The sequence below is a fragment of the Schistocerca piceifrons genome, chromosome 3, assembly GCF_021461385.2.
Source record: "Schistocerca piceifrons isolate TAMUIC-IGC-003096 chromosome 3, iqSchPice1.1, whole genome shotgun sequence".
In the NCBI taxonomy this organism is placed as follows: domain Eukaryota; kingdom Metazoa; phylum Arthropoda; class Insecta; order Orthoptera; family Acrididae; genus Schistocerca; species Schistocerca piceifrons.
In genome coordinates, this window is record NC_060140.1 from 681,176,771 (window position 1) to 681,193,832 (window position 17,062).

A 17,062-nucleotide genomic window follows, 5' to 3' on the forward strand; every position below is an offset into this window, starting at 1 on the left:
CAAAAAGGTGTGTTATTTAATTTTAATATTACCCAACATGTGTTTGTGTGTTCTTTTTGCCTTATCATATTCTATCTGTAATTTTTTTAAAACTGTGTTATATACAGGGTGACCCAAAAGTCCATTAACATGTGAAAATGCACTAATTCCCGGACTAATGTAGGTAGAGACAGGGTGTATACACCCCAGGACTGCTGGGAAATCGAGAAAAAACCCAGGAATTTTTTCATCTGGGAAACAACCGATAAAAACCCGAGAATTTTTTAGAATGCTGGAAATTTTTCATTATTTTAGTTTCCATTAATTTTTTGTAATTTCAGTAGGTAAGAACTGACACTCTAACAAAGAATTTTACTTTAGGTCGCTAATGCAGAATAATACTGCAGCAACAAAACATAAATGAGAGAATGATAGCAAAATAAAACTTTATTGGGGGTGGGGGGGGGGGCCATTTACAACAACAAAACACAGCACACACACGTGCATGCTGACAGCAAAATGTGTCAAAGCGTTTAGGATGATGACTGCGCAATACGTTGTAACAAAAAAATGATTTTGATGAGTGTAACGTCACAGCTGTTTACGTTAGGTTTGTTTGAGCAGATGCCAGCAGGTTCATGGGCATACTCATAGCTGAAGTTCTGCATGAGCACCACCATCTTCAGCGTCTGGCTACCTGAAGTGTGTCTATCAGCTGTATAAGCAGTAGTAGTAAGCAGCCGTATGCTAGCTGAAAAATTTTTTCTAGGGTGCACAAGTAATGGGCGAGGTGGGGGGAGGGGGGCCTTCATGTGACCAGTGTTTACGTTTCGTGATATTGCTGTTCCCTCTTTGTTTACAGCTATCACTTCAGGTGAAAACAAAATGGATTGTTGTGGTTGGGAGCTATCTAGTGAATTAAAATACATTCACATAATTATGGAAGACTAAAATTTTATTAGTTTCAGAACAGTGAAGTTATTTTTGTTGGTTTGCTCAAGAAATTTGGCTTTTATCAATCTTTTATTTGAAGGGGAGTGTTTCATTCCACACTATTGCCTGGTTTTAACTGTTCACTGAATTTCAAGTGTACATTTTCATCTTCTGGAACATATAGCATAATGCCATAATAAAGAACCAAACAAGACAATACACTACTGGTATTCCAAGAAAATTGGCATCCCAAAAACCTCACTGAGGGCTGAATGCCAGGTAGGGTCTTACTTCAGTGTGAATCTGATATAAGAATGTGCAATTTAAGCCTAATTATGCGTTTGAATATGTTTTATGAAATTCTGATGTTGTTGGAGTATTTCTGATGTTCTGTCTGTTAGAAGAATTTAACAAATTTTACTTCTGTGAAAAACTGTTCTCGATTGCGAGACGTTTCAACCATTGTCTGATACCTTGTCTAGGTTTCACATTATTTCTTAATTTGTGTTGTTCACAGAAAGTTGTTCTTTGGTAAATTATAGACTGGCAGCACACCGTGTTTTACAATTATAACTCCCTACAAGGCTTTATATTTACCCCTGGATTAGAATATAAACTGACAGTTATACAGCTTCTGAGCTTCAGAGATAACTTTGTTAATTTTTTATACTGCTTGAAAAAGTAATGGAAAACTTACTGTCCTTAGTTTTGGTGTATACAAACAATATCTTTTTTATTTTTGCAAGAAATTTGTATTCTTTCTTACTAGCTTTTTGCAGTGCTGTGTGGATGTAAACCTGTGTTGAAGTAATACATAACAGTATCCCAGAGTAATTAAAAAAAAAATAAAAAAGCGTCACCTGTTAGCAAAGTGTTAGGGTACTTTGAGTTATAGAGTCTCGTTTTGAAATGAATATTATGCCAAGAACTGCTTCTTTTATTTTGCATTCCTTGTCTGGATAGGATATGATAAAACAACTGGCATAAGTGCAATAACTCTGTAAATCCCCTCCGAACAACGTGTCACAGTGCTGCACATGGTCATATGATGTCCCACTAAACACAAATTTTCAAATAGAAATGGGACAAAAGGCATATAAGCACAGCAATCGCCAAGCATGGGCTTCCTATATCATCATAGCTGCTCATGCACAGTAACACCGGTTTTCTGGCGCTCTCAGGCAAGTGTTGAAATGCATGTAAATTTTTAATAGACTGCAGGAAAATACTGCGAATGGTAGTTTGAGAAGCATTACTTTCAAAGAAAATTTCCTTTTACACAAGGTAAACTATGTTATGTGTGAGAATGTGTGATGAATTTCTTAAATCACAGAGCATTTGACTCTCATTCAAAAGTTGAAGACCAACCACTTAGAAAAAATTTTCACCCAAAATACCAGCCATGTATATCATTAGTTAAAATTTTACTGGCACATTTGTGTCTGATGTATATTAAAGGGCAACACACACGAAGAAGACCAATATTGTATGTGAAAACATAGCTTTTCTTGTAGCCATATACTGTGTTCATTAATTTAAACCATTAACTTTTCCTATTTGTGTGTTCACGCTACTTAACAATGACGTTGCTATTGTCTGACTACAGCACGTGTCCTATGCTCTGAGTATCTGCTGTCATTGGCTGGCAAGTTCATGTGGTGTGAGCTATGATTGGCTGAAAAAAGTGCACCACACTCTTGGTTTCAGACCGAGCGAGGTGGCGCAGTGGTTAGACACTGGACTCGCATTCGGGAGGACGACGGTTCAATCCCACATCCGGCCATCCTGATTTAGGTTTTCCGTGATTTCCCTAAATCGCTCCTGGCAAATGCCGGGATGGTTCCTTTCAAAGGGCACGGCCGACTTCCTTCCCCGTCCTTCCCTAATCCGATGAGACCGATGACCTCGCTGTCTGGTCTCCTTCCCCGAAACAACCAACCAACCATCTTGGTTTCAGTTCTTTGGAAACTAATATGCTGGATTTGATCGAATTCGTATTTATGCTTTTGCAATAAGAAAATATGTAGTGTACATGTTGCAGCATCAAAGGTCTTTCCAAAATATGTTGTTTAACACAGAAAAAGTGTATTTTTACCCATGAAAAAGTGTATTTTCATCTGGGAAAAAGTGTATTTTTAACCAGATAATCAGGGAGTTTTTTGTTGTCCACATGTACACCCTATAGAGAGGTAAAACTTGACACATGTGCTTGAAATGACATAAGGTTTTATTGAAACCAAAAACGAGTGCAAAAATTGGCCAATATGTGGTTCTAGGTGCTGTTTGGAGAACATGAAGGCTTTCCCTCCAGTGCTACCCATACTAAATGCAGCGCCGCCATGAGCTATTAGCCACAGATTTTGAGTTGCAGAAAGCATTTGCAGTATGGTTACCTCAAAAAATGGAGGAAGATGAAAACAGGTTGTCTAACGTGTTGTGGACTGACGAAGCCCATTTCACACTCTGAGGCTCTGTCAGTATCCACAACTGCAGAATGTGCGCTACTGAAAATCTTAGAACTGTCATCGAAACCCTATTACATGACGAGAAAGTCACGGTGTGGTGTGGATTTACTAAGTCAGTCATGATCAGACCCTTTTCCTTCAAGGAAATGCAGGGTGCTGCTTTTCAGACTCTCAATGTGGTGGGTTTGAGATACACAGATATGTTACAGAGTCAGATCACACCTAGCCTAGATGACAGATACTTGCTGGAAGATACGACTTTTATTCAGGACGGCATTCCAACCCATATTGTTACATGTGTGAATCGTTTGGTGAGGATTGCATGCTGAGCTACCACTTTCATCATGCTTGGCCTCCCAGGTCCCCAGACCTCAACTGTTGTGATGAAAAGGCTGTGGGTTACCTGAAGTCACAAATATACCTCAACCATCTGACTTCATTAGGGATGCTAAAAGACAACATCCGATGGCAATTTCTCACCATATCTACTGATGTGCTGTACAATACTGTTCGCAACATTGTCCCTCCACTACAGGTATTGTTGATGAGTGATGGTTGACATGCTGAGCAGTTGCTATAAAGAACATCATCTTTGCTAAAAATCAATTGTTGTACTAATTATTGTTTTTGTTTCACATGAAGCACCATCTGCTTATCATTGTGTGCACCTTTTTTTGGTTTCAATAAAACCCTATGTCATTTCAAGCATATCTCAACTTTTACCTCTCTACCTACATTGTTCTATGAAGCAACGAATTTTCAGAAGTTAATGAATTTTTGGGTCATCCTGTCCTGTGCCTTGACTTGGATCTTTGGCTTTTGTAAGCAACACATTACCAACTGAGATATCCAACACTTCATAGGCCTCACAGCTGATAATTTGCCTGTTGTAACCTTTATTCCAAGAGTGCTAATCCAGTACAAGTTATGCAGAAGTACTTCTGAGGAATTGGGGAAAATAGACGGAAGTATTGACAAAATAGAGCTTTGAGTCAGGTTGTGCAATGAGATCACATACCTCACTTCATGAAACATTGTTGATCAAGGCAGTGGTCTATCTGGTCTTGGAGACTTTTTTTTATCTGACCTTTTACAAAGTTTGGCTTGAAAAATATTCCTGTGCACAGTGGAAATTTCATTAATATTTTAATTTTTACTTGTGAGTGCAGCTGTACAGGTGTTCTGTTATGTCTCTAAATTGAGTTCGCTTCCCGAGCACGGGGTCCTGGTTTCGATTCCCGGCAGGGTCAGGGATTTTCACCTGCCTCGAGATGACTGGGTGTTTGTGTTGTCCTCATCATTTCGTCATCATTCATGAAAGTGGTGAGTTTGGACTGAGCAAAGGTTGGGAATTTGTACGGGCAGTGATAACCGCGCAGTTGAGTGCCCGAAAAACCAAACATCATCATCATTTAAATTGAGTAAAGCAAATTTAGGGATGGTTCCTTTGAAGAGGATAGGGCTGACTTCTTCCTTAATTGGAGACTGTGCTACAGCCCTAATGATCTTGGAGTTGATGGGATGTTAAGGATAAGTCCAGATGATGGAAGTCTGACATGTGTTTTCAAAACACTTGTTTAGACATCTAACGTTCAAGTTACAACCAACCATAGGAGCACAAGTTAATGCAGTGTTCACAGAAAAAAATCTCTGGACTCAGGAGAACTCCTGTTGAAGCCCGGTTAGAAAGATAGATAGTTCCTGTGTCCATTCAGTTGGCTGTGTGTTTCCATCATAATCAGATGTAATTTCAGTGATTTCTGTTATTTTTCTTTGTTGGACACTGAAAAGAGTGAAACGGAAGACGAGAATATGGACATTGAACTACAACTTGACAAAGTAGAAAGAAGGCCAGCAATTTGGAATATAGTGTCGGAAACACATGAAAATAAAATTTTGAGATGGCAGGTTTGGGAAGAATTGGTTTTGGTCTTTTGTGAGGGAAATGCCTCTCAGGAGGAAAAAAGAAAAAGAAAAAAAAAAGAATAATATAGATAAGAAAATATTATTGCTAGCAAGTACACTTTTGTTCATGTTATATGATTTGCATGTTCAAGTCTACCTTCGACCAATGTCTGAAGCAGTGCTGGAGGGAATTGACACCATGAATCCTGCAGGGCTGTCCATAAATACATTAGAATACAAGTGGGTGGAGATCTCTTCTGAATCAGTGGTTGTCAAGGGTACAAGAGTGGGCCTTCTGCTCTGAAAGCCCATATTGATGATGTTTCGTTGAATGGTTCGCATGCTGACACTTGTTGATGGGCCAGCATTGAAATCTGCAGCGATTTACGGAAGGGCTGCACTTCTGTCACGTTGAACGATTCTCTTCAGTCATTGGTGGTCCCGTTCTTGCAGAATGTTTTTCTGGCTGCAGCGATGTAGGAGATGTGATGTTTTACTGGATTCCTGATATTCACAGTACACTCGTGAAATGGTTTATGGGAAAATCCCCACCTAATCGCTACCTTGGAGATCCTATGTCCCATCGATCGTGCGTCGACTATAACATCATGTTCAAACTCACTTAAATCTTGATAACCTGGCATTGTAGCAGCAGTAACCGATCGAACAACTGTGCCAGACACTTGTCTTGTATAGACGTTGCTGACTGCAGCGCCGTGTTCTGCGTATTTACATATATCTGTATTTGAATATGCATACCTATACCAGTTTCTTTGCTGCTTCGGTGTGTGTGTGTGTGTGTGTGTGTGTGTGTGTGTGTGTGTGTGTGTGTGTGTGTGTGTGTGTCTATGTATATTGTCAATTTTTATTTTTAGGTAAGTACTGGCCAATAATTGTGTCTCACAATTTTATGGGTTTCTCTAGTACATTTTTCCTTTTGATATGTTTGATGGAATAAATCTTATAAATTTGTCATATTTGAAAATTTGACTGCAGTAGCTAATTTAGAAGTTAGTGTTACATCAGTATAGAAAACAAACTTCTTCTGCCCAACTAATAAATTGATATAAGCGTATCACAGATATCTTAATATAGAAGACTGTTAACTTTCTTCCAGTGCTAGCCTCATAGTTCTGTCACTTTGATAATTCGTATTTTGTTACTAAAGCATCATGAATCTTGAGGTGCCTGCGTCTAAATAAATGATGCATGTCTTTTACCTTTGTATTTTGTCTGTCATGAGTAAGTATAGGGATTTATCTATTTTGGACAGGTGCTGAGAAATGGACTTCGTGTGTTGTATAATGATGACAAAGTTGGCTATATCTCTGAGAGGCACCTGTCAACACCTGGCAAGAAGCTGCAAAATTATTCTGTTGGCAGTGAGTTAAAAGCGAGGCTCCTGTATATCCTGCCTACTGTTAAGATTGCATACTTTTCTTTTGACCCTACAATATTATCAGCAGATCTACCAATGTCACCATTCACTACAATTAATATTGGGGAAATTATTGTCAAAGCAAAGGTAAATATATTGTGTCAAATATGTTTAAATCATTAGTGCAGTGTGATATTACTAAATATATCATTTTATCTAAAAATTGAACAAACTCACCACTATTTACGTAAATAATTGGTAGTAAAGGAGCCCAGGTAACAAATAGCAGAAACATTGAGTTGTTGGCAGGCGCACACAAAGAAAAGACAAAACTGCTACCTTTTGGAATAAATCCTTTACCCAGACGCAGTACACACACACACACACACACACACACACACACACACACACATGCCCTTACGTTGTGCTGCCTGGACACACAATGTCAGGGTTGCAGTTTGGCATGCGGACTGGAGCTGAAGGTTGTGTCAGTTCGGTAAAGAAAGAAAGAGGTGGGAAGCAGGAGAGGGGTTGGGGATGGGTAGCTAGCAGCTTGGAGGGAGGCAACAAGTGTGCAAAATAGAAATGAGTGAGGAAGAGATGACAGATACAAGGGCTGAATTGTGTGGTGCAGTGCTGGAGCTGGTAGGAAGCAGCACACAATGAAGCTGACTTGGGAGATATGAATTGAGAGGAGGTGATAGGTGGAGGAAGAGGAAACTGTTCTGTGGTGGATGTGGGGACAGTGGTGTAAGGAAGCCTTTTCTGGAAGTATTTGGAGTGTAGCCATGAATATGAGGGAAACATGGACGATAAACAGTTTAGGCAAGAAGAGAGTAGAAACTTTTGAAATGTGGTGCTATGGAAGAATACTGAAGATTAGGTGGGTAGATCACATAACTAATGGGAAGGAACTGAATAGAATTGGGGAGACAGAAATGTGTGGCGCAGATTGACCAAAAGTAGGGATCAGTTGATAGGACGTGTTCTGGGACATCGAGGGATCACCAATTTAGTATTGGAGGGAAGTGTATGTGTTTGTGTGTGTGTGTGTGTGTGTGTGTGGGGGGGGGGGGGGGTAAAAATCATAGGTGAATACAGTAAGCAGATCCAGAAGGATGTAGGTTGCAGTAGTTACTTGGTGATGAAGGGGGTTGCGTGGGATAGAATAGTGTGGAGAGCTGCATCAAACTAGTCTTTGGACTGAAGACAACAGCAACAACAACAACAACAATTCATGCAGATTGTACGCACAATTGAAATCATTGAATTCAAAGTGGATTTGCTTTGTGTATTCAAACACTAAACAGTGAACCTAGTGTTGTTGATTTAGGAGAAAATACCATTTACCTGTGCATCCGTATGACACCACTATTAGCATCGAAGTGAATAGTCTCTTATATGGTTACAAACAGTGTAGTATTTGATTTTCTTACATTGTAAAGTGAAGAAACAGTTTCATCCTGTGTTTTGAGAAGCAAGAAACATTGAAATGTTACATCTGAATGAAGCGGTTACTCGACTGATAACCAGAAACAATTTTTTCAAACTAATTAATATAACCTTGTATTCAGATTGGGGTTTGATAACACTGGTCAACACTCATTTTCTTGCCAAGGATATTTGAGTGGCTTTAGGATGGGTTAGTGGTGCTGAGGACGAATATAGCAACCATTTATGCAGTTTGGCTCTAGTTTTTGAGATAATGCATGATTTATTCAAAAAATTAGAAAAAATTGCTAATACTGAACTCGAGCGCTACAAACTACAATGGAAAAAGAAAATAATCTTTATAAATATCTTCTATGAAAACCTGATAGGCATTTGTCCACGTATAAAACATAATTGAAAAGTTTCTCTATAAGTATATCATTTTCCGTCCATGACGAATCGCTTCCTGCACGCTTTCCTTTTATAGGTCTCTTCAGAACAGTCACGTTGCAGATTCCAGCAATAATCTGCCATCATATGCCTGTCCCATCTTCCTTTATATCTTTCCTCTATTCCTTTCATATCTTGATGGAACCGCTCTCCTTGTTCCTCACTGAAATCACCTAGATTACGAGGAAATCGATCCAAGTGGCTGTGAAGGAAGTGCAATTTTATGCTCATGTTAGCTCCTAAGTTTTGAAAGTTAGTGAGCATGTTTTTGACCAGTTCCCCGTAATTGGGAGCTTTATGATTGCCCAAAAAACATTTTACAACAGCGACAAAACTGTTCCAGGCCGATGCTTCAGTGACAGTCATGACACTTGTAAAATTGGTATCGTTGATGAGCCTGCGAATTTGAGGACCATCAAATATTCCTGCCTTAAGTTTTTCACTACTGAGTCCAGGGAACGTATTGCAGATGTATGTGAAGCAATTACCATTTCTGTCTAAAGCTTTGGTGAATTGCTTCATTAGTCCTAACTTAATATGTAATGGTGGAAGAACAATCTTGTCCCTACTAACCAGAGGTTCATTAATGATGTTTGCTTCACCAACAGCCATATGTTCCCTTGGAGGCCATGTTTTCTGCTTCCAATGTTCGTGCTTTGCCCTACTATCCCACATGCAGATAAAACATGGGTGCTTTGTGTATCCACTTTGTTGTCCAAGCAAGAAGTTCACCATTTTCAAATCAACACAAATCAACCACTGGTGCTGCATATACTGAATTTTCTGCAGAACCATCTTGATGTTAGCATATGCTTCACAAAGTTTTGTTGAGTGGGCAATTGGAATAGATGCGTAACGATTGCCATTGTGTAGGAGAACACATTTTAAACTTCTAGTGGAACTGTCTATGAAGAGACGCCAGTCCTCTGATCTATATTCCGGCAGCCCCAATTCAAGTAAAAGTCCAGGTATATTGCTGCAATACACTATAACCTCTTCTTGGTTGAAGTATGGAAGAAGGTTTTCTTCTCTCGTCCGGTAAGCTGTTATTTTAACACTTGGATGAAGACAGTTCTTTTCCTTAAGCCTGGATGCTAAGAGTTCTGATGCTTGCTTTGAAAGATTGAGTTCTCGTATCAAGTCACTGAGCTCCTTCTGGTCGAACTGCTGGGGTTGTGTCTCACGTCCTTCGTATTCCGAACCACTACTTGTACATTCCTCGCCGTGCACATCGTCATCTGATGATGTTAGCGTGGGTAATGTTGTGAAGGTTGGTACAGGAACATCGTTGCTGTGCACCACCGGTCTTCTTGCTGACTCCAAATCGGGATATTCCCACTTTCGTTTTTTGAACCTATTAAAACCTTTCACATTAACAATGCAAAAATAGCAATCATCTGTATGGTTCTTCTGCTCTCGCCATACCATAGGCACTCCGAAGTTTAAGCTTTTCCTTTTTCGTTTTGTCCACTGCCGTAAGCACTCCACACAGCATTTACAAACTTTATGGGGTGCCCACGCCTTGTCTTGATCTCCAAGTTTAATTCCGAAATATGCCAGATACGCTTCCTTCACAAAAGGAGTGATATTCTTCCTGTTCTTTTGAAGAACGTATTCACCACAAATGTAGCAGAACTCATCTGGATGGTTCACGCAAAGACGGCGTAAGAACTCATGTTTTCCTAAAACAAAATTGCACAAATACTGCATATTATGCAGAACTTTCTTGTATTTGCATGTCAATCACATCCAACAAACATCATTAATTGTTTTGTGTGAAATGAATACTCACCTCTTATTTGCTACGTCACGATGAAAAGGTTCTATCTCCTTGAAGCTGCACTGCACATGTGTGTGACTTTCGACCATCGCCATTTTTCTTGTTTACACTGAACGCTACCTATCGGCTGTTGCGGGGATTACCTCGCCCAACAAATGAATGTCGAGTACCGCCGAATTCAAATCTGCACAACCCTCAATATCTTCAACACACGCACCGCACAACAGGACTGAACACATGCTGACAGTGTGATGTTTGCATGATGTAATCCTCAACCACACAGATGCACTCCCTGAGCACAATTGTTTAATAAAGATAGTACAATATCACTAATTAAAAAACAGGTAGCAAATACATTACACCATATATGGACCCTGCAGTCGATATTATCCACATGAAACTCTCATTTCCACAAATAACCTATATCTCAAAAACCAGAGCCAATTTGGAAAAAGTACAAATATACTCGGAATGAGTATCATAACAATATCCCATTTTCGTTCAAACTTCCCTGGCAACGAAAAAAAAAATTTATTTTGTAGAGCTGTGTAATTAATCATTGATGAAATCCCAGATGTCCATCAGTGTGGCTGCATTGACATGATTTACACAAATGTTTTGTATGTTCTGCAGCTTATGTGCCTGTCTTGTTTGCAAATTACTCTTGAGCCAGTGGGTTTTGCGCCACTTTGGCTTCCTTGTTCATATGGCGATAAATTTGACAGTTAGATAATCTATACAAGTGTTGAAATGCAACAAAAACATTGTCAGAAAAGTGATTTGAGATCACCCCATTGACTAACAAATACGTAGTATCATGGTAATTAATTGCATTGCTGTGAAGCCAGTAATACTTGATTCATAACCCTTGTTGAAGATGATTGTATGTAATGGCTCCCAGTAATGCTTCCATAGTAAATAGATTACGTGCACTGCTGCTGAGTGAAGTTGGCATTGTGTTTGCTCATCTTTCTTCCTCTCCTGTACGGTTATCATCAGTTGTTAGATGAGAATCATAACTTTAGTATACAGGGTGACAATTATTGAACTACATGAAATAAAATCATCATAACATCTGAATGGTTTGTGTTAGGACGTTCAGACTGCATGGTTGGCCATGTGAAATGATGGGAATTAGTATGTGCATGCACAATGCACACATGCCTTCTTGTTGTCGGCCATTTACACGTGAAAATGTCACGGTACAGAGTGCCTGAGCATGTAGTGCTTGTGAAGACCTACTATGCAAGCAGTAACGCCCAACTGCAGCGCAAAGGAAGTTTGTGACCAGTTCAAGCTAAAGGCAACCAGTCCAAGTGTGTTAAAACTCAAGAATTTGGTTCGCAAGTTTGAGAGAATGGGTAGTGTTAGTGATGACACTTTTGGCAATGTAGGTCATCCAAAAAGGGTGAAAATGCTTGAAAACATCGAGAGGATGTGTGTTGTGTTTCAAACCAGCCGCAGCAAATTGATCAGACGAGCTGCGTAACAGGTGAGTATCAGCTGGGAGACACTGCAACAAATTGTTGTTGAAGACTTACATCTTTTCCCATATAAAATTCAAACCCATCAGCCTTGAAGCTCCAGGGACATGGAACAGTGGTTGTGTTTTGCCAACATTATTGTCTTCAGAATTGACAAACAGGACTTTGATGTGAATATGGTTTGGTTTATCAGTGAAGTTAAATAAGCAAAATTGGCACTTTTAGGGGACTCAGAATCTGCATTTTGCGACTGATAAGTCTCATTCTCAGTGGGTGACTATCTAGTGTGCTATGTCCAGGCATGGGATAATTGGTGCAATATTCCTTGATGGCATGGTGACTAGTGAACGGTACGTGAAGGTTTTGTAAGATGATTTAATTCCCGTTATCCAAAGTTACCCTGAATTTGACAGGATGTGGTTCATGCACGATGGAGCTCGAAGCAGGAGTGTGTTTGATGTCCTGGAGGAGGTTTTTGGGGACCGCATTCTGGCTCTGGGGTACCCAGAGGCCACTGGCATGGGCCTCAATTGGCCTACATATTCTCTGGATCCAAACACATGCTACACCTTTTTATGGGGCTATATCGAAGACAAGGTGTACAGAAATAAACGCAAAACCATTGCTTAGCTGAAAGCAGCCATTTAGGAGGTCATCGACGGCATTGATGTTCTGACACTTAAGTGGGTCATGCAGAATTTTGCCGTTGTCTGCACCACATCATCGCCAATGATAGCAGGCACATCGAACATGTCATAACTTAAATCCAAATACCTGTAGTGGTGTTTATATGTTGAATAAAGTTTGTAACTAATTCATGTTTTTATTTTTCATATAGTTCAATAATTGTCACCCTGTAGTTCAGTGCATAATGGTTCATTTTAGCCTTTTCTGTAGTGGTGTACACGTAAGAAGGCAGGTGATGGGGAGATGTACAGAGGTACCCCTGCCAGTAACATCATTCTGCTATTTTGGCCTTTAGCATGCACGTCAAGGTGCGTGTAAAACATTTAGCATTGATTTTCATGTTAATATAGGTTTGGTGTGGTTACGTGGTCACTGTAATTTTGAATATGGGTGGTATAAAGCAAACACAACAAGTATTATGTTAAAAAGCAACAGCAATAGTTTTCCAAGCATATAAATTCTGATAAGCAGAGTCAGAAGCAGAAACTGTGGTCAGGTATAGCACACACCACTGCATTGTCAGTTACTATGGTAGGTAACAACTGTAGCCTGAGGTGCGGTACATAGACAGAGACCACACTGACGACCGTCTCTCTCTGCGAAGAATACGTTGTTCTGCTGTCTTCTTACATACACCCCAATATAACAGCAGCTGTAAGTGCTGGATATTTATCAAAGGACACTATAGACCCTACATTTTGCCTGCCTTACAGTTAAATGACAGCTCTTTGGTTGTGGACATCAGTTAGGGACAGTGTGGGACATCATAGTTGAACTGCCCTGTGCGGTTTCTTCTTTTATGTAATGCTCCCATGCAGTCTATGAAGTTGTAATGAGCATTGCATCTCTCTCAGTCCTTCATTGTGTGTACAGGTGTTCCATGTATCTTGCAGGCAATGACAGTCACTTTCATGAATCATAGCTGTCAAGTTTTCAGTGTGCCATGTGCCTATTTACACACGTTGTATAAGGGGCATCTATTTGTGTCCTTGCATAATAATGTATATTCCCATTTAATATGGCGAAACTTTCATCACTTGACACTCTTCTTGTGATAGAAGTGTACATGAGAGTTATACATAAGGTAAAGGAAAGGCAACCACTAACCTATAGTGGACCAATGCATGGAGCACAGTAATATATAACAGAAAACAGCATTCACACTAACTTTTGAACACTAATTCTTTTTTTAGCAATAGAGCACACACACACACACACACACACACACACACACACACACCCTTGGACGACCAAATGCACGCTATTGCTAGTGCACAAAAACTACTGTGAATGCTATTTTCTGTTATGTCTTACTGTGTTCCACACATCGATTTGCTACAGGTGAGTGGTTGCATTTCCCTTGTTTTAGACATTGCTCCATCCAGGAATTTCCATTATTGGATATGAGAGTTGGTTTTACCAAATGCCTGTACACGGTCAATAAAGAGTGTAAAATAGCACGTTAAGTTATAACGTGTGGTAATTTTGTTTACAAGAAACATTCAGTAAGTATGGTTTGGTGTCAGGACAGTTCAGATAATGGATGCATTTTTCATATGAAATTCAAATTAAGGCCATTTCTGAAGGAAATGATGGTTTTACAGGAATGTGTAGATAAAATCCAATGCCATTACCATTGTGAATTGATTGAATGCCTGCACTGGATGAAACTTGGTTACTTTGTCACAGCATTGGGTACAGTTAATGTAGACCTCTGTGGTGTATATTGCTGCTAATGAAATCTCTGGCAGAAAGATGAGAGTGACACCCATGTCCCAGAATCTCAATGCAGCAACACAAATGGAAGTACGAAAAGATTTCATTGATGATTAGTTGTCAACACCAAGTGTTAGCCGAGTGCAATGTTTATTAGTGAATTTGATTGAAGGAAAAAAAAAGTGTCTTGGTATCAGCTGAGTAACTTCTTCATCCAGATACAACGTTTCAGTGTTTCCTGCTTGTCACAGTACAAGATGAAGCTGTTACTTGGCTTTGCAATGTGAGACGATTTCACCAGCCCGAAAACTGACTTGAACACCACAGCTCATTACTGGGCAAGGCCCTATTCAAAATTGTATGCCATTGCCTTCCTCTAGCATAACTGTTCCGTAAGGTGTGTTTAAATGCTATGTACTATGTATTGTGCAGCCAGAACCATAGTGCAACTTGACATTTTCCATGTGCTCAAAACATAAAAAGAAAACATAAGTCTTGGACCCATATTTTTTATTTATCTAAGTACAAGAAATGAGATACAGAATATTTTTAAGCTTGAAGTGTTCCACAATTTTAAGTATACAATATGAAGTGCACTTTTAGATTATTTACATCTCCCTCACTCAAAGCTTTGTCTGTTGTCTTTATTGTTTTTGAGAAATAAATTTTAATAATGTTTTGTTTTACAGGTGATTGGTATTGATGCGAATGGTGTAAGCATTCGACTTGGAAAAAAGAACCAGGGTTTAAGAGGTTTAGTTTCAATGTTCCGTATTCGTAAGGAACTTTCAAAAGAACCAGAAGTATCACTTATTAAAAGATTGGGAAGGCTATACCCTATAGGTGCAAAACAGAAGTGCAAAGTCATAGGATACGATTTCATGGAAAGGTTATTTTTCTGCACATTTGAGAAGTAAGTTTTACACATGACAGTTCACATTAAATCTGACATTTCAGTGGTAATCAACTGTATGGAATATTGACTTTCTTTATTATGTAAAGATTAAGTGTGTGTGTGTGGGGGGGGGGGGGGGGGGGGGCTGCTCTTGGGCTTGGAATCACCTTTCCAGTTGTTTGTTGCACATTTTAGCAGGTAATAATTTATTCTGCAGAAGAGCTTGCAGTTTTCTTACATCTTAAAAGTTGATGACATATGATGACACGAAATCAGATAAAAGGCAGGAATGTTTTAAGATATCTTTTATGTGGTAGTTTAGAGAAGTTTAGTTGTACATTTGAATATGAATGTAAGTTATTTACATGAATTTGAATTTACATACATGTTACTTGATTGCAAATCTGTCCTGTCGTATAGGGTTTGTTGTTACGAATTTCAAGTTATCAAATGATGAAGTCAACGTTTAACTAGCTGTTCATATTCCTTGGATTCATCTGTGACAGCTGGTACATTTTATTTTTTCCTTGCTTTCTGCAGGAATCTGAAAACTTACACCATATGCCACTTTTTGATGTTTTCCACTTGTCATTTACATTTTGTATTTCATTTCGCAAAATGTGTGCTGTCGTTCACGTATCGTCATCCACAGTTTTGTGTGTAATTCATGTTGGTTCAGATCATGTTAGTCATTTCATCTTCGTCACAATTTTCCGATTTTGTTTGTTTGTTTGTTTTTATTTTGACCACAGTAATGTGTTGTTATTCCCAGACTCTTTATTGTTAGAAATGCAATTTGTTTCTATTCTTATTTGATTTGCCTGCCAACAGTTAGGATTAAAGTGTGCACTATAAACCGACTTTTATTTACAGAAATCAGTTAGATCATCAGCCTCTTGGCAAAAATCCACTATCTCTGGGGCAGAAGGTACGATGCATAGTGAAAAAAATTGTCAAAAGTGGTCTTGCTGTGCAGGTTACACATGGCAAGAAGTTATTTGATGCTACTGTGCCACCACTGCATATGTCTGACGTGCCACTGCAACATCCAGAAAAGAAGTTTACAACGGGATTAAAATTCAATGGAAGGGTAAATATTCTGCTGAAAGAAAATTGATAAGTGTGTCATTTAAAGATGTTACATATATATTTCAGATTCTTTACTTGTAGTGAAGTGGCAGTGTTTCTTTGGATCACTAGTAAATGATCATAAAGTAGTCATACAGAAGCAGTAAAAAAGATTGTGATTGTTGTCAAGCATATTTAGTCCACTCCTTGCTAAAATATAAAGGATGCTGTGGGGTTGAACTGTAGTCTTATCTTCATTAATCCCTGTCAACTAATGATGGATTTGGAAAACTTAATCCTCAGCTCCAGCCTAGAAGTAATGTAAATTTTCTTTGTGCTGAATATGGAAGGTGCTGTAATTTGAAATCCAACAGCTTTATAAAAAATGTTTTGAACCATCTACGTACTAGATCTGGGTTTGCACTAACAGTTACTTGAAAATTATAGTTAGTACTGCAATACAGATTGTGTTCTTTATAATAGAGCAGCACGTCATTGAGAAGTATCTTATTCTGTTCTTTCATTTTCACTCATTAGGTTAATCATTAATTAATGATTATTCTCAGAGATTTTAAGTGAATGAATAATTGTCATCTGGCCTAGGTTTTGTCATTGAAGGATGGCAAGTTGCGGCTGACTCTCAAACCTTCATTAGTGTCTTCAAAGGTGCCTCCTGTAACAAAGCCTGACGATTTAATACCCGGTCTAGAATGTGAAGGTGTAATTGTGCATCTATCAGAGAAAGGTGCATTGATAGCGTTTTATGGAGATGCTCGTGGTTGGCTACCTGCCAAAAAAATCAGTGTGGAGCGTGTAAATCCAGCTACAGTTTTTTATCTTGGACAAGTGGTGAGTTATATTACAGTTAGTGACGTACATTTATAAAGGCTG

The 17,062-nt window shown here is 39.0% G+C and overlaps 1 protein-coding gene across 2 annotated transcripts in view; it reads left to right on the plus strand.

Moving 5' to 3' along the window:
- The window catches only part of LOC124788100 (protein RRP5 homolog), a 178,824-nt gene that overhangs the window by 31,076 nt on the left and 130,686 nt on the right, over nt 1–17,062 (plus strand). For both annotated transcript variants that reach the window (XM_047255215.1, XM_047255216.1), the window contains 4 exons: nt 6,556–6,807; nt 14,898–15,121; nt 15,977–16,193; nt 16,775–17,020. In XM_047255215.1, coding sequence (XP_047111171.1) covers nt 6,556–6,807; nt 14,898–15,121; nt 15,977–16,193; nt 16,775–17,020 — 939 coding nt within the window. The remainder of the gene's footprint in view (nt 1–6,555; nt 6,808–14,897; nt 15,122–15,976; nt 16,194–16,774; nt 17,021–17,062) is intronic.